Raw genomic sequence first — 27,912 nt, 5'->3', positions numbered from 1 at the left:
TTATTGTGGCTAAAGTATTAATTCAAGTACCATAAAATTTTCGTATTAGTAAATCTGCTACATATTTAAAAATTATTTCTACCTTACTACAGAACTACTTACTATCCTTAATATACTTTAAAAAATTTCAGTGAGAAAAATACACAATATATGATTTTATTAATAAATAGTGTGAAAGCATCAGTGATAACTGTTTAAACATTAAATTCTTTTAAACATCCATGTCTTGGCTTTAATGTTGGGCATACTGGCCTCTATGGCACTGCAAGTAAACACACGAAAATACTTCCCATTTCCATGCACAGGTATTCAGCTATAACACCATTTACAAATTATTACGGACAAGATAACTTTTGCAATAATATTCATTTGGACAGCCACAATTAAGTGAATATTAGATCAAGCAAGAAGTAGGCTATGTTCAATATGCTCTAGACGTCAGGTTGTAGTACTTAACGTTATTTAAAACTTAATTTTCTTATTTTTTAAAAGGGACATTTTTTGTGTATGTGGGCGCTCAAATGAAAACTGAAGAATGCATTCTTTGACCATAACAAAATTCATATACAAGAGGGTGTTTGCCTCCTCCTGTAAAAGAAGCAATATATTTGCTCATAATCTCTCTCTCCAGGCACCATTTTCCATATTACTAATGAAAATGCTGACAAGCACCAACCCCGAAATTCTGTCTTCAAGGGAAAGTTATAAAGTTAAAAAACAGTGGCTCATTATATAAAAAAAAGTCAAATTCCAGCAACACTAATGCTAAAAATGACATCTATTAAATTTCTTAGCATCCATGAAGTATATTTTCATGAGTTTTCTATTATGTGCAGATTTCTTTTCCTTAAGAAGTAAAATGAAGTTTGAATAGTACAGTCTGTGGTGTAGTGACATCAGCAACTGCCAGTTCTTGCCCATCAACGAGTCCCAATTCTAAAAGAAAAAAAGTACAATTAACCCAAGCAAAAAAACTCAACAAAACAGATAATACACACATATACAAACTATAAAGAATCATGGGCTAGATAAACATCAAAATTCAGTTCTCTTTATTTAATCAAGGTAGTATTATATTTGATTTCCTAGAGATTTTTTAATATTCTACTAAAAGAGCAATAAACGCTATTAATGTTGCTAAAGATATAAGTAGGATGGTACCACCATTTAAAAGCATTAAGAGCAAATCTAGAAGAAGCATTTATTACTTTTACTGGAAAAAAAAAAAGAAGAAATTGATTAGTATTAGTAAATATACTCATTTAAAATACCTTTCAATGTCTTGGAGAGATTTGGCCTTGTTCGTTCTTCAATAGAGGTTACTGACTAGAAAACAATAAGGTAAAGCACATTAAGTGAAATTAAACTTTTAATATAATTTTGTGGGAAAAAATAAAAACTGAACACTGATCACCTGTAAGTAAAGTGTTCTATTTTTTCCCTCTAATGTGGCTGTGATAGCTGGAGATTTCATCTGCCTAAATTATAAGAAAAAAAAAATCAAAGATCACTTTTTAAAAAACAATCCTAGTTTTTAAAGTTTTTAAGTCACAAACATTCTTCTACAACATAACAAAAGTCTTGAACACTTACAGAGAAGCACTATTGGTTAGATAATCCAAAACCTCCTGCAGTTTAGCTGATGGAGAAAACTGAATGTTTTGAGGAAGCTGGCTACAAGCTGGGCAGTTTTCCTAGATATAAAATAAAACACAAATCACAGTGGCACATGTACCAATAACAGTCTCTTTATAATGATGAAATGAAAATCAAGTTGTTTTATAATCATGCATATTCCCTATGAACAAATTTTTATGTTTTAAAACCTGCTTTTCCTAAAGGGCCATTTTTCCTAAATTATTTTGCTATACAGTATTTATTTCAGGATACAGTATTACAAAAGATATATCAGTAAGTAGGGTTCTGGAAGCTAGAAAATACTTAGAAAGGGTGTGGGCAATTTCATTCACATTTCCAGCCAGTAATTAATATTTAAAAATCAGGGACTTCCCTGGTGGCGCAGTGGTTAAGAATCCGCCTGCCAATGCAGGGGACACGGTTTTGAGCCCTGGTCCGGGAAGTCCCATATGCCACAGAACAACTAAGCCCGTACACCACAACTACTGAGCGTGCGCTCTAGAGCCTGCAAGCCACAACTACTGAGCCCACGTGCCAAAACTACTGAAGCCCGGGCGCCTAGAGCCTGTGCTCTGCAACAAGAGAAGCCGGCGCAATGAGAGGCCCATGCACCACAACGAAGAGTAGCCCCCGCTTGTGGCAACTAGAGAAGGCCTGTGCACAGCAGTGAAGACCCAACACAGCCAAAAATAAATAAATTTTTTAAAATAATAAATAAATTAATTAATTAATTAAAAATAAAAATATGCATGATCAAAAAAGTTTTCATTAGTATACTATTACTAACCTTTCTCTCTGCTTCAAATGTGTACGTGTACAGTCCATCTACATCATTGAATACCAAGTAATTATTAAGGGGAATATATGCACTGTAATGAAAAAATGTTCATTCTTATGTAATTGAGCCAGATCAAAACACAGATTTACAAATATATTAAAAATGAAACCCATTACCTTGTGGCTATTTTAAAAACCTCAGTGGCACACACAGCTAAAGCGGAGAGAAAATAAAGGTGCTTTAACTCAATGAAAATTAGACATTTAAAATTAGAAGTTTTTAAAAAAGTCAGTTATAAATCAGTACAGATAAATTTACAAGGTTATTGATTACAAAATAAGTAGATAGAAAAATACATATATAAACACTCTTATTTTTAAAAACTGAGAAAGTAACATTTTATATTTGTTTTGTATACTCCAAATGACAGAGTACCACCTCATGTTTTTCTCCCTCTTCTTCAGATTACTGTGCAGCCTGTTATACTGATTAAAAAGAAATGGCACTAAAATGTCCCCTTACTACAGAGCACTTTATCTATGATATAATGTAAGAAAAAATATATACAGGGTCCAATAGCTTGTTTTGTGGTTTTTGGGACAGCTTGATTATACCACCATCCACCCAAGAAGATAATCAAATTCCCAGAACACCAGTTTTCTGAGATCAAGTAGCTGCAGAAATATCAATTTAGGTATTGAATCAAAACCTGAAGGAAAGAAAACAATATTAAGTAGTGGCCATTTTTCCTCACCTGCAATGGTTGCATTTGTGGAAGCTACTGCAGGAATGATTCGTTTTACTACCCCTGAAAAAATATACTGATTAAAATATGGTCATTTCTTTTAAAAAGTAGGTATCTTAAATTAGACAATATGATGATTTAATGTCATTTTCCATAAGTTGATTTTTCAGGCTTTCAGGTCAGAAAATAGACTTAAGCTTAACTGAAACAACCTTCTTTCACATTCACATTATTTTCTATCATGTTCAGAATCTTAAGCAAGTTACAGTAGGAAAGAATAGTAAATTCTTCACACTGTTTCATATAAAGATGAGACAATAATATATTAATAACTGCTAAAAATTAGAGTGTTTATTTTGTTCCAGGAACAGTATGAAGATTAAATAAAATATTATGGAATTTTCATAACATCATGTTAGTCTTATCACTCTGATTTTAAAGATAAGGAAAATGAGGTTGAGAGAAATTAACAACATCCACAGCTATATACCTCATAAGTGATAGGGGTGGTATATGAACCCAGCTCTGCCCTAAAGTGCAAAATCTTAACCGATACAGTATACTATACTATACTCAGTAAGCTTTGAGTAAAATAAAGTAGGAGAATAACAGTTACCTAATTTTTCCTCATCTAATAGTTATAGCTGTTCCATTCACAAAAATTTAAAACAAACAGAAAAACTGTGCCTAATCATTTTGTTTCACTCTACAATATGGACTACACAAAATATTAAACGTAGTTCTCTATTTCTACCCCACATTTTTCATATCAGTATCCACAAATTAGGAATGAACAAAGCCCCACCTTAACCCATTTTTTTTAAGTACAAAATAAACATTCTGTAACTATATTTGTACTGTTCATTTTAGAAAACAAAAATTCAGAGAAAAGTAGCCATATTATCTTAGAGCATGAGAGAGCCCTGAAAGATGTGTTCCCAAGACTTCAGGTGTAGGCAGGTTTTAAAAACTTCAAAAAAAGGGAAATATCTAAGAAGGCGTGAAAGGAAGGCAGTTAAGTTTGGAAAGCTGTTTTAAAAAGTTAATTCTGAAAGGAGAAATAGGGAGGAGCTAACCTCATGATTACTGGAAGCTCTCCAGTGAACCACATAGAGCAGGACGTACTGGAAGGAGGAACAGGTAGTCACAAACAGGGAGGAGTTGAAGAGACACTGTCCAATAAAAGCAATGTGAAAATGATAAAGATACGCCCCTGTCCCCCACCCCTTTTCAAAAACTCTGGACTTCACTTCCAATTTGGCTTCTGTACTCCTTGTCAAGGCCCTCCATCCTCAGGCTGAGAAGCACACACCAAACCTTGCTAAAAGGTATGGAAGGATAAATGAGACTACGTATTGAAATGAGTTTATATAGTTCCTGATCAGGACAAAGAGAATTCATTTTTTAATTCAAACAATTAGCAAATAAATGTGCACTATACGCCAGACACTGTTCTAGGTGTTGAACAGAGGAGCAGTAAAAAAAAATTATCTGCTCTTACAGTGATGGAGGAGTCCATTAGACTGGATGGTCAGGGAAGACCTCCTTGGGGAGGTGATAATGTGAGCTGAAATCTAAACCATGAGAAAGACCCACCCATGCAATGACCTGGGGAAAGAGCAATTCTGTAGAGTAAACACCAAGGGCAAAGGCCCCCAGAACAGGGATGAATCAGAGTGTAAGTATGAAATATTCTTCGCATAGAAAAACAAGGCTACCATTAGTTCTGAGCAATTATGAAAAGGTAAAATAGTGAATGGCTTAGAAGTCATTTTCAGTTGAATGATCAGGAAATGGTGCAGTTCATACCTGAGGGATAAGCAGCCAACCCTGAGGGGAATCCAAGGAAGAGCATTCCAGGTGTTAGGATCAGGAGTATTAAAGCTCTAAGGTGGGATCATGCTTGGGATCAAAGCAGGTCAGAAGAGGGGAACAAGGAGTGTGTAAGAGCAACAAGGAGTGTATAAGAATGGAATTTTCAAATGACAAACCAGAACATTAGTAAACATAAGGAAATAATCACAGGAGAGAAATGGCAGATTTTCACAAAGACAAAGCTCTTTCTGGTGAACTTGACAATCTTGGACAAAATTCTAGGAAGGGTGAACTGAGAGTATCTACATTAGGAAACACTGATCACTAAAACTGAGCATTATGATTGCTCACTGAGACAAGTCACAAGACTATGTCATCTAGTTACTGTGACTAGCTTTGCAACCCAAGGAAATGTGGAGGATAGGCTTCTGGAGAGCACCTGGAAAGGTCTTTCATGACATCCTTGTGAACAAGACAAAGAAACATGAGGTACTCAAGAAGCTATGATCAACAGAAAGAGATAAATCTAAAAGGGCCTGACCAGAAGTATGATTCAGATGTCTGTTCTCAGCTAGTTTAGTCTTGTTAAAATTTTTAATTAATTATTTGGAAAAGAGATAAAGGATATGATTATCAAAACAACAAGTGATATGAAGCTAAAAAGAATACACAAGTTGGCAGGCATAAAAGAATATACATATATAAAGAGAGAAAAGCCGGTTGAATTTAAGAATAAATTTATAAGGACCTATACTTGAGTATAAAAGAAAAAACTACCACCCCCCCCCCATAACTGCCAAATCTGTAATAGGGAGATGTGGCTTAGCAATTGTATATGTGGAGAAAACTTCCAGATTTTAGCAGGCAGTAACCTGAAAGAATCAAAAGTAGAGCATCAATGTAAACAACAATACAAACTAAAAAAGTCTGCTCTCCTCTAAGACTACATCAATGATCAGAAGTTTATCATACAACCCATCCTAGAGCACTGCATTCTCACCTGGATAGTTAAGAGAAGTATGGATAACTAAAATATGGTTAGAAAAAAACATGATGGGAACTTGAGTCATGAAACATGTCAAAGGGTTAAAGGAACTAGGAAGGTTGATGGGAGTGATAACGATTTGGAGGGTTCAATACGTTAAGGGCTATTACTTAAAAGAGAATTAAATGTATATAGGGCATACTCTGGGACAATACTCAGACCACACTAAAGATGGAGATTGCTGCTCAACGTACAGAAGAATTGTCTTAACAATACTGTCCAAATGTGAAATAGACTGCCCCAGGAAGGGATAAATTGCTCTTCAGCAAAAGATGAAGTGAATAAATGGTTCGACCTGGATGACTTAGGGCCTCTTCCAACCCTAAGTAAATAAGATTCAATGATTTTATTAAATTCCTTCTAGTTAAGAAGTAGTATGGATTCTAGTGAACTCAGTTCCCTCCTACCAAATTTGGGGCACCTTTACTGAATCCCAAATGGACAGTACTATCTGAAATCACATCAATTATTTCCCCCAAGGCATCCCACCTCCTGAAAAAGGGATCATCCTAAGATCATAATGCATGACAATTCACTAACTTACCTTGAGTGAGTCTATACGTAATACCCCTAATGTTATATTGTGATGCTCTCTCCAGGGATTTTTGGAAAATCCACTGAATATGATCAGGATCATCGCCGTCTAATGGAACCCCTTCTGTCAGAGGAGAAAAAAAGGAAGGGAAGACAGAAACATGTAAACATAAATCAACTTATTTTTAATGTAATTATCCAAATAAATGATATAGACAAACATTTTATGTAATTCTGGATTATGAAATTAGGTTTATTACCTCCAAAAGGCTGCTCCTTAGGCCACTGCAATATCCTTACATATTCAATACAGTGTTCTGGTAGCCTGGGCATCGACGCAATGGTGCACATAGGAAAATTAACCTAAAACCACAGTTTGCCTTTTTTAGTGGATTTTAAACAAGAAATTACTTTAAAATGTAACTTCTAGTTATGATCTAGTTTGTAACACTTTCTTATAATTCATTTTAGCCTTCCACTTACAGAAACAAAACATTTTATACCATTAATAATGCTTCTGAAACTAACACAGAGGATCTGAGTCACTTCACTTAAGTTGATCTGCCTAAAAAAATAGGTTTGCCCTACATTTACAAAGTATATAAATTTAAGCTTTGTTAGAACATGGGAAGGGAAGGGCTGAATAAATTCTCAAATATGAGTACTCTATTATGTTTACCTAATATTCATATCTGAAGATATAAAATTAGCCAAAATAAAAACAAATTCACAGAGTTAAATCAATTCCAAGTAGATACTAATAAAGTTATTTATATTTATAAATCAGAATTCTAAATGCCCTTTAAAGTGGGTATGCAGATTAAAGTGCTCCATCTTTAGAAATATCATTCTTATTCCTGGTATCTTTATCTCCCTGAAACAATACAGGCAAAAGAAAATAGGTTACAGCTCTATCCCAACATATAACTTTGTAATTGATCTCTTGATCTCTACTCTCCAAATAAAAAAATAATACAAATGAATTATGAGAACAGTATCAAAATGATGATATTCAGTCTATATCTTTCCTCAAATAGAGCAAAATGTCATATTTTATCATCTTTCTTCTTAGCAAGATTTTTAAAATATGGTTACCCCTAATTAAAAATCCTAGGGCTTCCCTGGTGGCACAGTGGACCCCTAATTAAAAATCCTAGGGCTTCCCTGGTGGCACAGTGGTTAAGAATCCGCCTGCCAATGCAGGGGACACGGGTTCGAGCCCTGGTCCGGGAAGATCCCACGTGCCGCAGAGCAACTAAGCCCGTGCGCCACAACTACTGAGCCTGCGCTCTAGAGCCCGCGAGCCACAACTACTGAGCTCGCTTGCCACAACTACTGAAGCCTGCACACCTAGAGCCCGTGCTCCGCAACAAGAGAAGCCACCACAATGAGAAGCCTGCGCACCGCAGTGAAGAGAGTAGCCCCCACTCGGGACAACTAGAGAAAGCCCGCGTGCAGCAACAAAGACCCAATGCAGCCAAAAATAAATAAATTTAAAAAAAAATCCTAAATATTGACTAGTCTTAATAATTCAACCCTTATTCTACCCCAAGATACTACAAAACAGATGTGGGTGCTTTTGTGATTACCTGTGGTGGGTACAGTTCCAGTGTGCATTCAACACAAGCAGTCATTCCAGGCAGAATCACCCGGGCATTTCCTTTAAAACCTTCTGTCCCCCCATCTATCAAAGGGACAATGGAGCTTGGATCTAATACACCATCTTCATAATTTAGAAGAGATATCTAGGAAAATTATTTGAAGGGCTTATAAGGAGAGGGGGATAAGAATTCAAAAAAAGGGAAATACTATCTAGTAATTCTGTAAGTCAATCACATTACTGAGTAATAATATAACAAACCAAGGGATTACATTAGTAGCAATTTACATCTTCACCTGAAAATTAATGACTGGCAATAAACAGTGAACCACACCTATTACTGAAAATTGAATAAACTCTGATTTTTCAAAAATATGACACAAAAGTCTCATTTTTAGTACGTTAAGAGCAGCGGGAAGAACTTCAGAGAACTGTAAAAACACTAAGTCTTTACCAGCATGCCATTTATCCATCTTCTGGCTATGACAGAATCCAGTCCACATACAATTATATGAAATTCTACGAGAAAAAAAATGCAAGTTAAGTTTTTTAAAATGCTGCTGCACAAAATAATTCACAATTTCTAAGAAACATACAAAAAACCACTTTTCATTATAAAACAAACACACACAGCTTCTAGTCCTTGAGTAATCCTTACTCAAGAGAGCATACAAAAATGCACCTAATGGTGCCAACTAAGAATTAAAACGGTGCCATTCTCTATTCAGTCAACAACATTCCTGAAAAGCCAACACCAAGAAATGAAAGCAAATAAAGAAATAGCCTTCAAATAGCTAGCAATCTTCAAACAAATAGCAACTAAAAAAATAATAAGAATTTAGTGAGAATTTAATTTCAAGTGGAAAACTTACGTCGATAGAAAGTGTCGTTAAAATCCTGAATCTTGTTGAAATGTCTGAACATAAGTAAAGGAACTTAAGCTGCTAAATTTTTAACTTGTAAAATGAATTCAACAATTCCATAAGGATCAAATTATAAATGTATATTTAAAATAAGACATAAGTCATCAATGTTCAAAGCAGTGGAATTCAAGGAATCTGACAAAATGAACACAATCCCACCCCATAAAAAACCTTTTTTCTAAACACTACTCTCCAGTACCCACATAGAGTAGTTTCTCTTTCTCCAAACCTCTGTATCATTATAACCGTGTCTCTGTTATACGTTCTACTCTGCTTCAGTTCTTACATAAAACCATAAGCCCTGGGAAAACAGAATGTGTACCTTCAACCACCAGCACCAAGTAGAGAGGCAATAAACATTTGTTTAGTGAAGGGAACAGGCACATTATAGTTCCCATTTAGAAAGGGGATTTTAGAAGTTAATTTACTGCACAAATTAACACACTGTATACCTTAAATTTATAGTGTTGTATGTCAGATATAGTCAATTTAAAAAAAAGTTACTGCAAAGCTAATTTTTAGAAAACATGTTTCCAATAGCTTTTTCAGGTGCTAATGATTTGTTATTCGTTTTTTTCCCTTGGAGGGGGGGAAAGATGAATTTTCTTCCTCTCTCATTTAACTCAGTTTTCCAAGACTCTCTTTTTACCCAACCCACACCACATTTGCAGTCTTCCCCAGCCTGGAGGGTGCCAAGGGAACCCCATTCAAAATAGGCTGTGGGTGTGAATCATAGTAGTTAACATTTGAACAGCATATGTATGCCAAAAAAATTTTTTTTTAGTTTTTCTAATCAAGCAAATTTGTTTAGTAACATATAAATTACACTCCCCTAAAACAAATCATGCACTACATATTTTAGAAAGCAAAATGGAGAAAAGAGGGACAATACATGTTTGCTCTGGATTTTTTTATTCTGGCCTACAAATAAAGTTATAAAAAATACATTCAATTCTAGCCCTCACCTACTCAGACCTCTATTCCTTTTGAATGCCAGGCAAACAAGAGGCATAAGCTGCAGCTAGAAAAGCTAGAAAAGGTCAAAAGAGAACCAGAGCAAACACTGGAAGAACAAAAATAGCAGACGCAGGAGCCAGACCAAGAAATCCCACCTCCTGGATTTCCACAAAATACCCAGTTTCCCAGATCTTAATAATGGGGGTAGACAAAGAGTGTGCACACTTTTTTTCCCCCCTCTTTCTCCCTATAAGGACCTGAATTTGCAGTTTTAAATTTTATTTTTGCAAAGATAGTACACAGGTGTCCCGTATTTCTTTCACCTGGTTTCCCCCAACAGTTACATCGTATATAACTATAGTACAATATCAAAACCACACATGTGACACACGTACAATGTGTGTGTAAAGCTCTGTCATTTAAACACATGTAGATTTGTGTAACCACCACAATTAAGATAAACAACTATACCATCACCAAAAATATCTCCCTCCTGCTACCCCTTTATAGTTACACCTATTCCTTCCACCATGCCTAATCCCTGGCAATCATTAATTTGTTCTCCATCTCCATAATTTTGTCATTTGAAGGCGGCTATAAAAATGCAATCATACAATATATGACCTGTTAAGATTGGCATTTTTCATTCAGCATAATGCTCTTGATATCCAACCAAGTTGTATTTCATTAGTTAGTTCTTTTTTACTGCTCAGTATTATTGTACTGAGTACAATAATTGTATATTGTATATACGGTATTAACTGTACCACAGTTTAACAATTCACCTACTGACAGATGTTTGGGTTGTTACCAGTTTTTGGCTACTGCAAATATAGCTGCTATGAACATCTGAGAACAAGTTTTTATGTAGACCTAGTACTCATTTCTCCAGGGTAAATGCCCAGGAATGAAAGTGCTGAGTCGTATGTAAAGTACATATTCAAATTTTTAAGAAATAGCCAAACTATTTTCCAGATGGCTATAGCATTTTATATTTCCCACCAGCAATGTACAAGTAATCCAGTTTTTCTGTATCTTTGCCAGCATTTATTATTATTTTTTATTTCAGCTACCCTAATAGGTGTGTAGTAGTATCTCATTGTGATCATAATTTGGATTTCTTATAGCTAGTGATACTGAACATCTTTCATGTGCTTTTTGTTATCTTCTTTAGCAAAATCTCTCTTCATATTTTTTGTCCATTTTCTATTTGCACTGTTTATTTTTTACTTTTGAGTTATGAAAGTTCTTTATATATTCTTGATGAGTCCTTTGTCAGATAACTACTTCCTAAGTATTTCCCAGTGTGTAGCTTATCTGTTCATCCTCTTAACAAGATCCTTCCCAGAGTAAAAGTTCGTAATTTTGATGACGTTCAATTTACCATTTTTTTTCTTTTATGGATCATGTTTTAATGTGGTCTAAGGACTCTTCATCAAGCCCTACGTCCCAAAGATTTTTCTCCTATATTATCTTCCAAAGTTCTGCAGTTTTACATTTTATACTTAAACTTATGATCCATTTTGAGTTTATTTTTGTAATTTTGATGTTTGAGATTCATTTTTTTGCCACCAGAATTTAGTGAAGAGATTATCCTTCCTCCAGTGAATTGTTTTTGCACCTTTGTCGAGTATAAATCGGCCATATTAGCACATGGCTATTTCTGGTTTCTCTATTCTGTTCTGCTGATCTGTGTCTATCTCTCTGGAAATATTACAGTCTTGATTATTGTAGTTATATAATAACTCTTGAAATTGGCTAGTGATTCCTCCGACTTTATTCTTTCTCAGTATTATCTTAGGTGTTCCTTAGCCTTTCTCTATGAACTTTAGAATAATCCCGTCTGGAGAAACAAAAAAAATTGCAGGAATTTTGATAGAAATTATGTTAAACTTGTATACAAATTTGGGGAGGAGTGACATCTTCAGTAGGCTGAAGCATCTAATTCCTGAACATAGAGTATCTTTCCATTATTTAGATCTCCTTTGATTTCCTTCATTAGCATTTTGCAGTATTCAGCATACAAGACCCATACTTATTTTGTTAAGTTTGCACCTAAGTATTTCTCCTTTTTTTGAGTGGTTGTAAATGGCACTGTATTTTAAATTTCACTTTCCATGTGTTCACTGCTAGTATAGAGAAATACAATTGATTTTTGTATCCTGTGGTATTTCCAACATAACAAATCCCATTTCCTAAATTTCTATAAAATACTAAAAGTTCCCTGGATCTAAAGGTATGGGAATCAACAAAGTGTGAACAGTCCTTTTTTAAAACATATTTCTTATAAAAATATATTTACTCTGACACACCTTCTATTTAACTAATAATATACTGACTCTTTACTTTGCCTGCTATGGTAAGGCGACACAAAGATTAATGGGGGGCTTCCCTGGTGGTGCAGTGGTTAAAAATCCGCCTGCCGATGCAGGGGACATAGGTTCAAGCCCTGGTCCGGGAAGATCCCACATGCTGCGGAGCAGCTGGGCCCATGTGCCACAACCGCCGAGCCTGTGCTCTAGAGCCCGTGAGCCACAACTGCTGAGCCCGTATGCCACAACTACTGAAAACCGCGAGCCTAGAGCCCGTGCTCCACAATGGGAGAGGCCACCGCAATGAGAAGCCTGCGCACCACGGCGAGGAGTGGCCCCTGCTCACCGCAACTAGAGAAAGCCCGTGTGCAGCAACGAAGACCCAATGCGGCCAAAAATAAATAATAAAATCAAATAAATAAATTTATTTAAAAAAAAGATTAATGGGATCCAGCCTACAAACTCAGAGTCTAGTAGAGGAGATATGCAACCGAAACTGAAATTAAGGGCAATAAGGCAAAATAAATGATGGCACTGGCTACATTGATAAAATTTATACAACCTTAAAAAGAAAAGATTGGTAGGACATTAAATTAAGTGTTACCAGCAGATATCACAGTAATAAGCTTACTGCTGCTGCTTATTTTCCTTTTGCTTATCTGTATTCTCTATGTTAAATAGCTCTTGTATAATGATAATAATAATAATAAAAAGCTTCAAAAAGTTAAGTATTAAGTAACTTATTTGTCAAAAGGATACGGAACTACATTGCAATTAGGAACTCTGTCATTTAGAAATTCTGCAGCAACTTCAGCCTTAGGTCTTCCAACATCTTTAGGCCTACAGGAAAAATTATATTTAAATTATCATTCACAATATAAATCTAGATTATCTACATAATCTACTTTCACACATAAAAATATCCATGGTGAGTTTATTTGGAGGCTATTTAGAGGAATATTTTTACCTAAGTATTTCTGATGAAAAATTAGTCATTCAACACTGAATGTCAACCCTTGTTGATATTCCAAATTAAGTATTTACAAGTACTGACAAGTCTAATTAAGTATTTAAGTAAAAATATAAACAGTGCTTTTTTTTAAGATAAAGCATAATAACAGCATGTTTCCTAGACACTTCTCACTATTGTGTTTCCCAATGTAAAAAATTATCCCAGTTCCAGAGATTTCCAAGTATTTGCCCTGAACCCCAGAACTTCAAGGTGTTACTATGCAGGTCTTGGCTGAAATAAATTCGAGGGGTCCTAGGGATGCAAGAACGTTCATTTATCCCCTTCTTCCCATGTGTGCTGATTAAGTAGTAACTTTTGTGTCCCATAAGAAGGCATAACCGTGTTTTTGAAGGAATAATTCCAAAGGCATTATCTAAAATTGCAAATGTTACCAATATTTTCAAGAAGGTAAAAATTAAAAGACCTCAAAAGGTCATTCCTAGATAATAACCATAGCTACAGACAGGAAAGGACAGGAATTCTCTCTTCTAACCTCAGTACAAATGGTATTTTCTTTCCTAATATTTCCTCATTCTCCTCACAGAAACCAATCACTCCCTCACGTATACATAACAAGTTCTTCATTACTACTTTTTTCACAACATATTTTTGGTTATATACATAGGTCTATCATACTAGACTATGAACAACTGGAAGAAAGTTACCATATTCTTACCTCTTTGTACTCCTTCCTACTAAGCACAGAGTAAACACTTTAAAAATAAACGAATATTAAAAAATCAATGTGCCTAATAGAAATCATATTTTATTTAAAATTGGAATAAAAAAAAAATGCTTTAACAGGTCAATTTTCTCCTCTCTAATAAAGCAGTATGCTTTTTTGACTCAAAACTTCTGATAAGAGTTTTATTCTGACTTTGTCCTAACTTGCAATAGAAGAGGCTCTAGCATAAGTCAAGCAACTTGATTTCAGTACTGCATTCAACTACTCTGGACAGAGCTGTTTAGGTGTGTAAAGATGATAAAATAGAGTTTCAAGAATCTTTTAGGTTGTGCATTGTATGTGCTTTCATAATAGATCCCAAATAAAAGAACTCCTAGATGGTTTCTGTGGGAACTGCTACTTTATCATTTCAGAATTAGGGGATTAGATTGCTCTACCTAAAAACTGCACTTTGAGCAAAATGGCCTTTTACATACATCATCCTGGCAGGACACTGTGGCCTAATTACCTAACCTGGAAAACAAGTACCTACCCTGGGGTTTGCTCTGAGATTAAAAGAGGTAATATAGATAAAGAGCTTAGAAAGTACTTAATATATCCTAAGCACTCCACAAATGTTAACTGTCATTATGATCTTCAATCATTATTTCAGCCCGAAATTAAAGGGCATGGCCTATTATCAATAACCAATCAATTTGGTGGTGTCTTTTTCTTTCCTTTTTTTTTTTTGAATTTTATTTTATTTATTTTTTTATACAGCAGGTTCTTATTAGTTATCCATTTTATACATATTAGTGTATATATGTCAATCCCAATCTCCCAATCAGTGGTGTCTTTTTTAGAGCAGTCATACACTAAAAATTTGTCAGACTGGAAAGGGTCCACCAACTTTTTCTATCAAGAGAAGAGAAATTTCGAGGTTTAAAAAAATAAACAAACAAACAAAAACCTTAAAAGTTAAATGTAGGGTTCACACTACAATTACAATACTTTATTAACTTGACTTAGTTTAACCCATCCTTCAATCTCTTTAAGATTTTCCACAAACTTAATTTTATTTTTTCTGCTAACTAACCTCATCCTGCATACCTAGGACTATTTGAGTGCTTTCTGTCAGTACTCTCTATAAGCACCAGAGAGAGAGAAAAAAGTCCTTATCTCTCCGTATCTATAATTCTTTGATTAACAAATAGATACATTTATCTAAGCCATTCAAGCCCCTAAATACTACATACTAAAATTTACTAATGAACTTTTCCTCATATCTGCATATAAGGCCTACTTCCAGTTTTTAAAGTCACTTCAAACAAGCTGCTCTTAGATTGCCTTCTGTATGTCATGTATGCCCAAGGTAATTATCCCTCTTTGTTCCATTTCCCTTGCTCCTGGGTTTTCTCTCCTTAACTCACCATTTTCTTTCACCTTCTATAAAAAGTTCAAACTCTGTCACGACTTCATTGCCCCAGAGTCACCACTCAAATCTTGGCTCATAAGTCCCCACCAATATTATCTCACGAGGGCCTAATATATAGTTATGGTTCTCTTATGAAATCAACAGAAGGAAAAGAGCTGCACTCATTGTCTTCAGGGCACAATCACCCCAAAATCACATACACCTTTTGGAGATTTCTTTAAAAACAACAAAAACATATATTTGCTTACAAAACTGCTTTCACCAGAATGCCCAAAATTTTGCTGCAAAATTTTACCTAAGATGGGAGTGTATTTATTTTCTTAATAAAATTAGTGCTATCCTCTCAGTGGTTTTTAAAATTATTAAACTGCAGTGTACTCAAGTTCAAATGATTATCACAATTTTAAAATAAGATATTAAAACTTACCTAAATAAAAATTGCCTATTTAGATTGGAAACATCTATAGTGTCCATGTCTATAACATGAATCTGTCTAAAACCAGACAAGCCCTGTGGGAATAAAAAAAATCCAATTAAGCAGAAATTTCCTCACATCTGAAATTTTAAAATTTCTTTTCAATGGTCTTAAATCTACAAATTCTCAATAATAAATTCTGCACAATCGTTTTCAATGGTTAAAGAGTCTTACAAGATATATAAAATTCAGGGTTCTTGTAAAGGTCAAAAAAGTATAACTACTCAGTTTTAAATAGTCCATATCCAAAAGAGAATAACTCAAAATTTCTATAGTTGTTTCATAATCCCATAAACACGTTTGTAAAGTTTGTTGCTTTCCTGCTGCTGCTGCTAGATATTTTAATTTTACTAGTCTTACTACTTAACTGTATTTGCTATTCTTTTTCAGAATATTGTTGAAAGTAATTCCTACAAGCTTTATCTTAGTTTACGTAAGCATGCCGCCATTCAGAAATAACTATAAGATTATATTATAAACACACACACACACACATAAGTATATACACTGCACATGTAAAAGAAATACCTTAAAAGTAGAGTCAAGAGCAAGCAATCAAACAGCTAGAGAAAAGCAACAAACTCTTGTGTTTCCATGATAATGCCACATATTTTAACAGTACAACCACTGTTCAAATTTACCAGCAGAAGCAAAAGATTAAAAAAAAAATAGATCTCAAAAATCAATTATGCTTTGCTGGTCTTGGTCAGTCTACTTATGTAATCAAATTGAATCACTTGGCAATAACTTCCCCATTTTTCTGCCCCTCTTCATAGCAAGAAACTCTCAAAAGAGTTGTCCATACTCTTTCTCAAAGCCCTCTCTTGCACTTGCTGTAAACAAGCTTTCACTCCCATCACTCCACTGAAAACCACACTTGTCAGGTCATCGGTGACCTCCACATTGCCACCTCCTATGACCAGCTCTCAGACTCTCTGACATGACCCATCTCAAGTGTTTGGCAGGGTGTGGATCAATTCCCTTCCTGAAAACACGTTCTTCACCTGGCCACCCCACTCATGAGAATGTAAACACTTTTTAAAAATTGGTTTCCCATTCACCACACTCATGAGTTTTACTCCTAATTTACTGGCCAGAATTTGGAGTGCCCTTGTGCTTATTAGTTCTGGTGATTTCAGACAATCTCATAAGACAAAGCACCATCTAACAGGTATCTCAAACTTTACAGTTTCCAAAACCAAAGCCAATCATTCTTGCTCACCAGAACCAGCAAATCTGTTTTTTGCCCAGCCCCCCTCACTTCAGTGAGTGCCAACTCCATCCTTCCAGTTGCTCAGGGCGAAAACTTTATCACGTCATCCTTGACTCCTCCCCTTCTCTTACGTCCTACACCAATCCATCAGCAAATCCTGCTGACTCCATCTTCAAAACACATCCATAACCCGGCCACCTCTCACCACCTGCAGTACTACCATCCTATTCCAAGTCACTCTCACCTCTTGCCTAGATGACTGCAACTTCTAACCAGCCTCTCAGCTTCCTTCTCTGTTCTCAACACATCAGCCACAGTGATCCAGGTTAAAGTCAGATCGAGTCAACTCATCTGCTTAAATCTCTCCAATGACTTCCTGACTCAGAGTAAAAGGCAAACTTCTTACAGTAGCACCTCAAGCCTTTTGGGATACTCACTCCAAGCCCCTCCCATTATCTGATATCCTCCCAGAAAATGCCCCTCCTTCCTCACTTCTGCTTCAGCTATAATGACCTCCTTGCCCTCCTGGAACATAAACAGTTATGCTCCCACTTCACAGCTTTTGCACCTGATATTCCCTCTGCCTAGAATGTTCTTGCTCACCTTTTTGCTCAAACAGCACCTTTTTGTGAACCCTTTCCCTTCCCGCCAGGCTATATATTGATATCTTCCATCCTTCCTTTCTCCATAGCATTTATTACCATCCGACATACTACATAGTTTACTTGTCTTTTCCCTTCCATTAAAGCAAAAGCCCCACAAATACAAACACCTGTCTTGTTCGATGCTGTAACTTTAGCTTCTAAAACAGTACCTGGTATACAGAGAAAGAGGCTGAATAAATATTTGCTCAATCAATAATATTAATGTCATATCCTTTTTTTTAGAATGAGACTTTGGGGGCTTACAATCAATTGAAAAAACATGTATGTATATCTCTTTTGTATTTGTGTGTGAAACAAGCAAAGTAACAAGTGGTAAAACTGAAAACACTGAGTTTTCTTCTTTTTTTGAGTAAGAGGTTATTACAATGCAATAAATAACAAGGCCACTCCTAAAGTTGCTGGATGACTACTCTTCAGATCTAATCTCCAATTACTTTACATTTAAAACTGGTATCTATCACATTTGCAAATAACAGCTTTGGAAAAAGTTAACTATTTAGGGGATTTGTGCACACAATTTGTGCATACAAAACCACTGCCCGTCCTCCATAAATCCTTTGGTTCTCATACTGCAAGGGTATTTATGTCTGATAAGGTACTGTCATTTTGGCACCCTATCACAGAGCATATCATACATGCTGCTGTTTATTTTGTGAGAGACTTGTCTTCCCAATGATATTTCAAATTAAGGACACAGATCATGATGGCTTACAATGCCCACAGAACCCAGCATAACTGACTACCATGAAGCGTATTAAGTTTTTGCAGTCTCCCTCGGAGTGATGTTAGTGTTTCCCAGCAAAATTAATGTGGCTGTTTATATTTAAACTTTGGTCCCAAGGCTGACTTTTTAGGTCCTTCATCTGGCTGTTACCTGCTTCTTTTTCTAAGAAGCCTGCTCTAGCATTTCCACTTTCCCACATACTAATCATAAGGCTGGCATACAACAGCTGCACATCAATTCTTCCCTTACCCATTTTTGCTAAATAAACTGATAGTCTTGTAAAGAGCTACTGCTGTAGTTATCAGAAGTCAATGAAACGGACTTCCCTGGCTGCGCAGTGGTTAAGAATTCCCCTGCATTGGCAGGGGGATTGACAGGGGTTCGAGCTCTGGTCCGGGAAGATCTCACATGCCGCAGAGCAACTAAGCCCGTGTGCCACAACTACTGAGCCTGTGCTCTAGAGCCTGCGAGCCACAGCTACTGAGCCCGCACGCCTAGAGCCCGTGCTGCGCAACAAGAGAAGCCACTGCTATGAGAAACCCGCACACCGCAACGAAGAGTAGCCCCCGCTCGCCTCAACTAGAGAAAGTCCACGCACAGTAACGGAGACCCAATGCTGCCAAAAATAAATATAAATTAATTAATAAAAAAAAGTCAGTGAAACTAATTAAGTCACAAAGTATGTATTTCCAACCAGTAGATAGAAACAGCTTCACTAGACAGTACCCTCTTTTAAGATAACAGTCATTTAAAACAGATTGACCAAAAAAAAGAAAAAGGTTTAGCTCCCCCAAATTTTATGGGTATACTACCATATGGTCTTAAAAAAATTACTGTATGATTAGATCATGTAATGACTTAGCGGTTCAGTGAAACACCTGACTAAGAACTGATGGCCTGGATTGGATTCCAGGCACATCACCATAAACCAGAAAAAACTTCTCATTTAACATCCCTGAACCTGTGTCTCCCTCTATATAAAATGAGACAGTGTCCTATCCACCTAAGTGGGTTATTTTGAGGGACAAAAGAGATAATAAATTCTTTGAAATTACATGTTAAATACGAGTTACCAGTTTTGTTATTTACTTCACTGAATTAATGAGCTCTTTGCAAGAGGAGGCACAAAGATTTGTTGGATAAAAAGCAGAGAAGAAAAGAGAAGTAAGAATTTCTATTAACGACTTTATAGCCGAGGACTTTAGGGCTTAAAAAGTTCAGTTACATCATCATTTTAATTACTATCTGGAATTTGACCTGCTAAACTTATCTAACAAAGGCTCAGGAGAAACGGTTAACAATCATAACAAAGAAATGACAGAAAAGGAAAAAGGTTTAATTATCATAAAGAAAAAAATTCATATTATATATTAATATTACCAGATTTTTCAGGAGCTCACATCCTAAGCCGCCAGCTCCAATGACTAGAACTTTACACGTATCTAACAAAAACTGGAGAGACTGTAAAGAACGAAAAGGCATATTAAAATCTAGTTGATAAAAACCATAAGTACCATCAATAAAGCAACAAACCATAAAATAGCTTCTGAGGTTTCCATGAAAAATGCAACTGACGATAAAGAACAGCCTCTGTAGTTAATACATTATATTAAACTTATGAACAAGGTAGAACCAGAAATTCTATAACCCTAACGATTTCTGAGAGTTCCAACTTTAATGTTTTTAAATTGACTTTTATTGTATGAAATTAAAAACAGCATTTCTAACAAGAAAAACTACGCCTAGTTAAGAGCTGTCTTTTTCTTTTTAATTTTGAAAGGGATGGAAAGCATCAAACTAAATTATTTATCTGACTTCTTAAAAATAGAAAAGTGTAAAAATTGTAAGAACTGAAGATCAAGCACTGCACAAGGTGTTTAGAGGTCTTTAAAAAAAAAAAAAAAAAGGCAAGAACAATAATAGCTGCTTTTGAATACAGTGGGTTAAACTTACAAAATATAAGATGACAGGAAGAAACAACAGACAAAGCTCTTAGAATATTGCCTATCAGCAGAAACAACCACTGAACAGAAGTATCTTAAATTATGAGGCCAAAAAAAAAAATATTCAGAAGCACAAGAAAATATGTTGGATTATCCAAAGAAATGGAGAATACTGTCAATTCTGTCCAAGATTCAAGGAAAGAAAAGTTATTCAGATAAGACAATGAGTCAAACCCAAGAGTCTGAACCTTAATTTTAGGAGCAGCACAATACTTCTATTTCAAAACATCTCTTCATCAATACAAAAGGACAAAAATTTACTGTAAAATTTACTGTAAAGGAATATTTCCTACCTTGTAATAAAAAACAAGTTGTTTCTAACTGAACATTTGCTTTAAGTCAGACACTACCAGTTCCAAATTCTATTCCTCTATTATACAGCAGTCACATATTTTTTATACTTTTTTAACATGCAATTAATTATATTCAATTCTAAGCAAAGATGCTCATTTCAAATAAACTTCAAAATTTAAACAAGCACATCTATATTCCTGTGAAAATTAAATTTCTCATAGCAGGGCTAAAAAGGTGTGTCTCAAAAGTAATTTTAAACTGGAATTTTAAGTGAAGTATAACTTAGGAGGTTACGAAGTCATTTTACTCTTGAAAATTTTCAACACATTACATGAGAAATGTGAAAACAACTCAAATATTAGTCATTCAAATAAAATCAGTTGCAAATATTCCATTTAGTATTTCAAGATAACTTACACAATTTTATTAGTATTTTTATTATAAGAGTAAATTAAAAAGGAAGCATTTTATTGTTTTTGAAACATAAAACTATTAGAGGAGTTATTTAAAAATAAACGTTTCTCACTTCAGTGCTCGGTTCGAAATCAGGGTGTGTGAAGGGTCCAGATCGCTCGAGGAACTTCTTTACATGGTTCCAGCGACCTTCCCAGTCTCCAGTGTCCCCACACCCACCATCAACAGCCATTCTGCACAGAACACAGTAAATTCAGCTGCAAAGATCAGTATGAAAAAGCCACACCTACAACTATTAAGGTTTCCCCAAATGAAAAGGTAACCACACCAGACCTGCTCAAATAAAAAGGGTAATATTCCATGTGGTTATGCTTATGCTTTTAATGTTTTTTCTTGCTATTATACAGTTTATTTAAAGGTAAGAACTGCACATGTTTGAGGAAATAAGTCAGTCGACATGTTTCTGGGTTCCTAAAACAACCTAAGATCAAACTTGGGATACTGGTCAGTCGGTGAGAAATGGGCTTTCTAAACATTTGTAATTTACTAAAGATCACTGCAAACTGCCCAATCTGGTCTATGAACACACTTGGAACAGGAAATATAAGCTACAAGGAAAAACAAAATCCAAAAAAACCCTCCACTTCCAGAATCCTAATGCTTGACATCTAACACAATTCATGTGTCCTTTCCAAGTCTGAAAGGTGAGACTTAAAGATTATTTTTCATGAGAGGAACTTTCACACATTTATCTCTGAGAGGTCCTAATTTTCAAAAAAGAATCTCTTAGGACTATGGAGTGGTTTCTGTTGCCACTAAACACAAAGAATGTTTTAGGTTATAATTATGCCACAGATAGGCATTACCATCTAGAAATCTTTTAGAACATACAATTGAGTAACGAGGGACTCCTCTTAACAAAATACATGTATTTTCTACTCATTGCAAGACTCATGTTCGTTGTGATTATTTTTAATTTTCAAATTTCCTATAATCCCACAATTTCTACCTTCAAACATATTAGTATATCCAATTTTTACAAAAGGGACCAAGTATTGCCTAGCAATAAAGACCATAGGTTTTGATGTCACAGCTGGGTTTGGTTCCACAATTAATAGCATTGTGACCTTGAGCAGATTACTTAACAGTCATAAACCTCATCTGTAGCTTGTTTGTACCTATTTCTTAAGGTCAGAATGAGGATAAAGAGATAATCCACATAGAGGTTTTAGTACGATACTTGGTATATAGTAAATATTCAAATTGTGGCTGTCATTTTAAAGTGGAAAGGAAATGAAAGGTGATAAGAAATGTGAAACTAAACTTGTTCCAAGTCCTCTTGCAATTGAAATTCAACTTTCTGAGGGAGATACCTAAAGACTCTAAGGCCCTGCTACTGGGAATTGGCCCAGAAATTAATACTAACTCACCACGCCCACTGCAAGAGTACTTTCTTCCCCTCCCATGAAAGGAGGAAAAAAAAATATGTGGTGTTGCCCAGGGTGGAAAACACTTCGTTTAAACCTGTCTCACCTGCACAAAACTAAGCATCTGATATGAAATAGGGTGTGTAATTAACGGAGAAAATAAGCTCTTTGGAGTCAACACTCTCCTTTAAGAGCCAATGATTTTGCACAAATGACTGAAGTGCTTAGTACAATACCTGACATAAAGTTCTCATAAAAAGTTTGCAATTAATACTATTGTTTCAATGTTTACGAAAGACCCAAAACGGCCTAGTGTCCGTTTCATGTGTTTTAGTAAGGTTCCCTTCTCACAAGGTCACGGCTCTGACAATTTGGGATGGAGGAAGAGGGGGGCGCAAGGGTCCTTCCGCAAGCCCTTTAGGTCAAGCACCCCGGCGGGCCGGCGCGGGATCTGTGCGCGCTACTCGGACCCGGCACCCGCCCGAAACAGAGACCAGGAGGGCCCGCCGGGCCCCTGGGGCTGCGGGCGGGGGTCGGGGGATGAGGCGGCGCAGCCTGCGCTCCGGGTGCCCCCCTCCCAGCCCCCCGGGCCCGCTGCGGCTGGTCCCCTAGGCCTGGGGTGGGGGGAGGCGGGGGTCCCCGGAGAGGGCCCCGGCCTCCCGGCAGCACTAACTTCTCAGCCAGCAGCTCCTCTATTCTCCTTCTTTTCTTCTCCCTAAAAGAAAGAGAGAATAAAAGAAGGGTCAGCATCACGCTACACACTGGGCGCCGCGAGGGGATGAGGGGCGAGGGGACGGGGCGGAGGGTGGGGGGGACCCCGGGTGGAGGCGACGACCGCCCACCGCCGCGCTCTCTCACAACCCAGCCCGGCCCGGGGCGCCTGCAGAGCCCGGGTACTTACGGCTCCTCGCCATCCGCCATATTGTTCTCCGCCTCTTCCCAGGCACCCCCACGGCGGGAGGAGCGAAGGGGCGGGGCGAGGCTGGGAGGGAGAAGGCGGGGCCGGCAAAGGGGGCGGGGGCCGGTGAAGGGGCGGGGACGACAAAGAGGGGCGGGGAAGGAGGGGGGAGGAGGCGGGGCTGGTGGGGCTGCCTGTGCCAGGCTCCCGTGGCTTCAAAGACATCTTTGTAATTAAAATCTTGATTAAATACACTTAATTAGAGAAAACTAGTGTATAATGTTATGCTGTGTGAGAATACAGACGTAATACACTATTTGTTTATACTACATTATTTGTTTATACAATTTATGTATATGCAAAGCATCTCATCACCTCAAGATAAATAGTGATAGAATTTTGGAATACTTTCTTCCAGAGTCAGAGATAGGTACATATGTAGGTAGATAGATAGGTGTGTGTGTGTGTGTGTGTGTGTGTGTGTGTGTGAGTGTGTGTGTGTGTGTATGTGTGTCCCCGCACGCGCATGCGTGTGCTTGTTTGGATGGCTGGATACAGAAAAACAACCATGTTCAAAAATACTTGTGTGCATGTACATATATATATATATATATATCTCCTTTCTTGGAGTGGGACAAGAATGAGATTTAGAGTCAGAAGGAACAGTTTAAATCCTTAACTCTCCACTGATTAACTATGAGACCTTGGGCACTTCTGTCTTCATTTGTAAACTGGGGATGATAATGTTCACCTTGTAAGACTGGAATTAAATGAAATCCATGGTGTTTTCAAAATATAAACCCTGATCAGCCACATCAGCATCATTAGAGAACTTGTTACAAATGCAAATTTTCAGGCCCCACCCCCAACCTTCTACTAAGCTTTGGATGATTCTGTGCAAAATAAAGCTTCAGAAACACTGAAGTGGAATGAATGCATAAAGCCTGATAGGCACTCAGTAAATGTAGCTGCTATTAATAAATTATGATATTTAATCTCCTCTTTGTCCTTTATTATCCCCCAATCAGGTTTAAGTCAATAGCGTTCATTGAGCTGAAAGTCAGCGCCAGGCAGTAAACGGAGGGATAGAGTTCACAGTCCACAGTACTTAACAGGAAACACCAGCCTCTCTCCAGGTCACATGTCTCAACATCAACTAAGAAACCTCTATTTTTGCCTAGACTCCTCCGCAGATGGAAACTACTAAGGTTCTTTTTCAAAACAGGCTCATGTGTGCTGGGTCCCCAGCAATGCTACTTTTAGGAGACCTTTCCATTAGTGGCAGTGAGCATCACAACCCCCTCAAATGGTAAAAACCAAAGGGCGCCTTGGAGATCACATAGTCCAAACCCACATACTTCGTGAGGAGGAAGCTGAGGCCCACCATGAACAGAAAGGGGCTGGCCCAGGAAGAGGTCTGCAAAGGCATCTGGCCCTGCTTGTGCCTTGGGACTAACACCCTGACTCACTGTGGTGGTATTTTGATAGATGACACCAGGCACTCCCACTGGCTCACAGTGACAGATAAGAAATAGCCACTTGTCCTTGCCACTAATGAAAGTAACAGAGACATGCAAGCAAAACCTTGAAACAGACTTCATTTTAAATGGACTATAGCACAAACTGTTAGATTATCCACTATGGTTTATATACAGACAGATAAATATCCTGGGTGGTCCTATCTAGAAGCACAGATTTGGACAGAAGACCCCCAGAAAGGCTCTATGTTGAATCCAATCCCCCTGAATGAACAATGACAAAGAGCTGTGACTAAAAGCATTTCAAACAGAACCTGAAATAAAGTAAGGATTCCACATGTGTTCATTTTTATTTTAATTAATTTTATGATACAGGTAGAAATGTGTAGTGGAAAAAAAAAGTCTCTCATAGTTAAACCAGAGAGAGGATGGTTAATATTTTAGGAGAGAGGAAGAAAGGGATCATGCTATATACAGCTATATCCAGATTTTTTTCATTTCTTTGTTTTTAAACCTCTTTGGAGGTTTAAACAAATAAATTAAAAAACACTGAACAAATGTTTACTGGATATCATTTGCCTATAATCAGTGAGTAATGCTATTATACTAACACACACTTGACAACTTATGGTCATGCGGTCCTGAGCAATTGGAAGGTAAGAGTTCTTGGTCACAGCTCCTAATGGGGTCCTACTGGGGCTCCCACACTGGTCTTGACCAAGATCATTTACTCAGCTTGCCCACAGCACAGCTTCCTGAAATTCTTAAGCCCCAAGGAATTCTTCACCACCCTCTGACTTCCTGTAACTAAGCACCAAGCCCTGGCACACCTCTATCTAGTACTCCTCTCACTGTCTTGTATTTAAGTTTAGGTTTCTACTGCATTGCAAGATCCTTGAAGGCACAGGAAGACTGCATTCTTTTCACCTTTTTCACCTGGAAACGACTCAAAATATCTGCTGGCGTCCTAGTGAAATTTTTCAACATTTTGTTTTGCTATCAAGTCTATCCGGATACAACAATAGCAATAAAATTGCAACTAGATAGAGAAAGGTCAGTGAATGTTCACTGTAGCAGCATAGAAAACAACTCAGGTTAAAGCAGTGTTAATACCATACAGATGAATCAAGTCCTGTATTATGATTAATAACAGTAACAGTAGTATCTAACAATGTGCAATTGCTATACTCTAAACACTTCCCATCCAGTATGTTATTTATCTTCACCTATATGGCAGATGTTCCTATTACACCCACTTTACACATGAAGAAACTGAGGCTGGAGGAGATTAAGTAATTTCTCCAAAGTCATTCACCAGCAACGAGGGAGCTAGGACTCTAATTTTGCTCTCTCTGACTTTAAACCTTCCCATTTTTCTACAATCAAGAAAATGTGAGAGCTCAGGAACATTCTCACATTTTAAACTTTATTTAAAAAGCGTCATCTAGTGGCCACGGACCACTACAGGGCGTGAGTGGCGGGTGAGCTGAGCGAGCAAAGCTTCATCTGTATTTATAGCCGCTCCCCATCGCTCGCATTATCGTCTGAGCTCCGCCTCCTGTCAGCATTATGGTGAGTTGTATAATTATTTCATTACATATTACAATGTAATAATAATAGAAATAAAGTGCACAATAAATGTAATGTGCTTGAATCATCCTGAAACCATCCCCCCACTCCGTCGTGGAAAAATTGTCTTCCACAAAACCAGCCCTTGGTGCCAAAAGGGTTGGGGACCGCTGATCTAGGCTATATCTTAGCAATTGGATTCAATCACCAAACTTTCCTAAACACCAGTGGCAGGAGTAATTTCTTAGAGTCATTGAAATTTTCTTAACTGTCTTCTGAATCATCAAGGGAAATCAAATTATGTCTTCTAGACTTTGCATTACGTATATTTATGGCTTTCCAATTTTTTGAAAATTGGTGGTCTGCGGAAAGTGAATTCAGTTTTTAAAAACAGCACCACTTGAAGGTTTAAAGACTTCGTTATCTTACATGCTAGCATCTTAGAAATCTACCTACCACACAATTAACCAGAATACTTTATTCTTATGCATCTTGATAAAAGGAGGTTTACTTTATCAACCAGACCCTTAACTGAAAAAAAGATGACTCTTCAGAGCCCCTAGAAGGAAATTTACAGCTAATACATCTCTTGGCAGTTCTTTGGGCTGGGATACAAAGCTATCAGGTAGATATTAAAATACTGTGCTCCCTTAGAGATGTTCACAGATATTAGGATAAAACTAAGAAAGCGGGACTTCCCTGGTGGCGCAGTGGTTAAGAATCCGCCTGCCATTGCAGGGGACACGGGTTCAATCCCTGGTCTGGGAGGATCCCACATGCCGCAGAGTAACTAAGCCCCTGCGCCACAACTACTGAGCCTGCGCTCTAGAGCCAGCTAGCCACAACTACTGAGCCCGCGGGCTACAACTACTGAAGCCCGCGCGACTAGAGCCCGTGCTCCGCAACGAGAGAAGCCACTGCAATAAGAAGGCCGCGCACCGCAACCAAGAGTAGCCCCAGATTGCTGCAACTGGAGAAAGCCCGTGCGCAGCAACGAAGACGGAATGCAGCCTAAAAAAAAAAAAAAAACTAAGAAAGTTTTTTTTTGAGTCGAATCCACGTTTCTGCCCAGAAAATACTGTGTGCAGAACAATTAGTTCACTGCAGATCACTGTTTAGTTTCAAACGTAAACAACATGCTCAGCTCAGGGCTGAAGTGACCAGAGTGCCCACTTCATCAGACCGGAACAGTAGTTGTATAATTTTGCCCCCAGAGAACAGAGATAGGGAACAAAGAAGAAAAGTGAAAGTACAAACCAGCCCTTCCGTTCTACACATCCTTCTTTCCCGTTTT

General features: G+C 37.2%; 1 protein-coding gene across 3 annotated transcripts; it reads right to left on the bottom strand.

The window, feature by feature from the left end:
* Positions 1-140: 140 nt before the first annotated feature.
* Positions 141-27,912, bottom strand: UBA3 (ubiquitin like modifier activating enzyme 3). Of its 3 annotated transcripts, none has more exons than XM_068559243.1 (18): positions 27,876-27,912; positions 23,347-23,388; positions 21,359-21,479; positions 19,916-19,996; positions 15,886-15,968; positions 13,107-13,187; positions 9,028-9,071; positions 8,610-8,674; positions 8,145-8,300; positions 6,816-6,918; positions 6,566-6,679; positions 3,171-3,224; positions 2,593-2,629; positions 2,426-2,507; positions 1,594-1,694; positions 1,415-1,478; positions 1,272-1,326; positions 141-936 (listed from the first exon to the last, which is right to left on the bottom strand). In XM_068559243.1, exons 3-18 carry the CDS (start codon positions 21,476-21,478, stop codon positions 848-850), a joined length of 1,329 nt encoding a protein of 442 aa, XP_068415344.1. In that variant the 5' UTR covers position 21,479; positions 23,347-23,388; positions 27,876-27,912; the 3' UTR covers positions 141-847. The 3 variants fall into 3 exon arrangements, with proteins under 3 accessions (XP_068415344.1, XP_068415342.1, XP_068415343.1); XM_068559241.1 differs by lacking the exon at positions 27,876-27,912 and adding an exon at positions 23,575-23,618; XM_068559242.1 differs by lacking the exons at positions 23,347-23,388; positions 27,876-27,912 and adding an exon at positions 23,575-23,632.

The sequence above is a fragment of the Eschrichtius robustus genome, chromosome 12 (assembly GCF_028021215.1).
Source record: "Eschrichtius robustus isolate mEscRob2 chromosome 12, mEscRob2.pri, whole genome shotgun sequence".
Lineage (NCBI taxonomy): Eukaryota > Metazoa > Chordata > Mammalia > Artiodactyla > Eschrichtiidae > Eschrichtius > Eschrichtius robustus.
The sequence above is the reverse complement of the archived record's forward strand: the minus strand, read 5'-3'. Positions and strand labels throughout refer to the sequence as shown.

Coding starts and splice junctions, on each gene's coding strand:
- UBA3 (XM_068559241.1), bottom strand. CDS start 23,594: ATGGCGGATGGCGAGGAGCC. Junction 6,919..8,144: donor TGGAACTGTACCCACCACAG/GTAATCACAAAA, acceptor CTGTGGTTTTAG/GTTAATTTTCCTATGTGCAC. Junction 2,630..3,170: donor CACAAATGCAACCATTGCAG/GTGAGGAAAAAT, acceptor TCTCCGCTTTAG/CTGTGTGTGCCACTGAGGTT.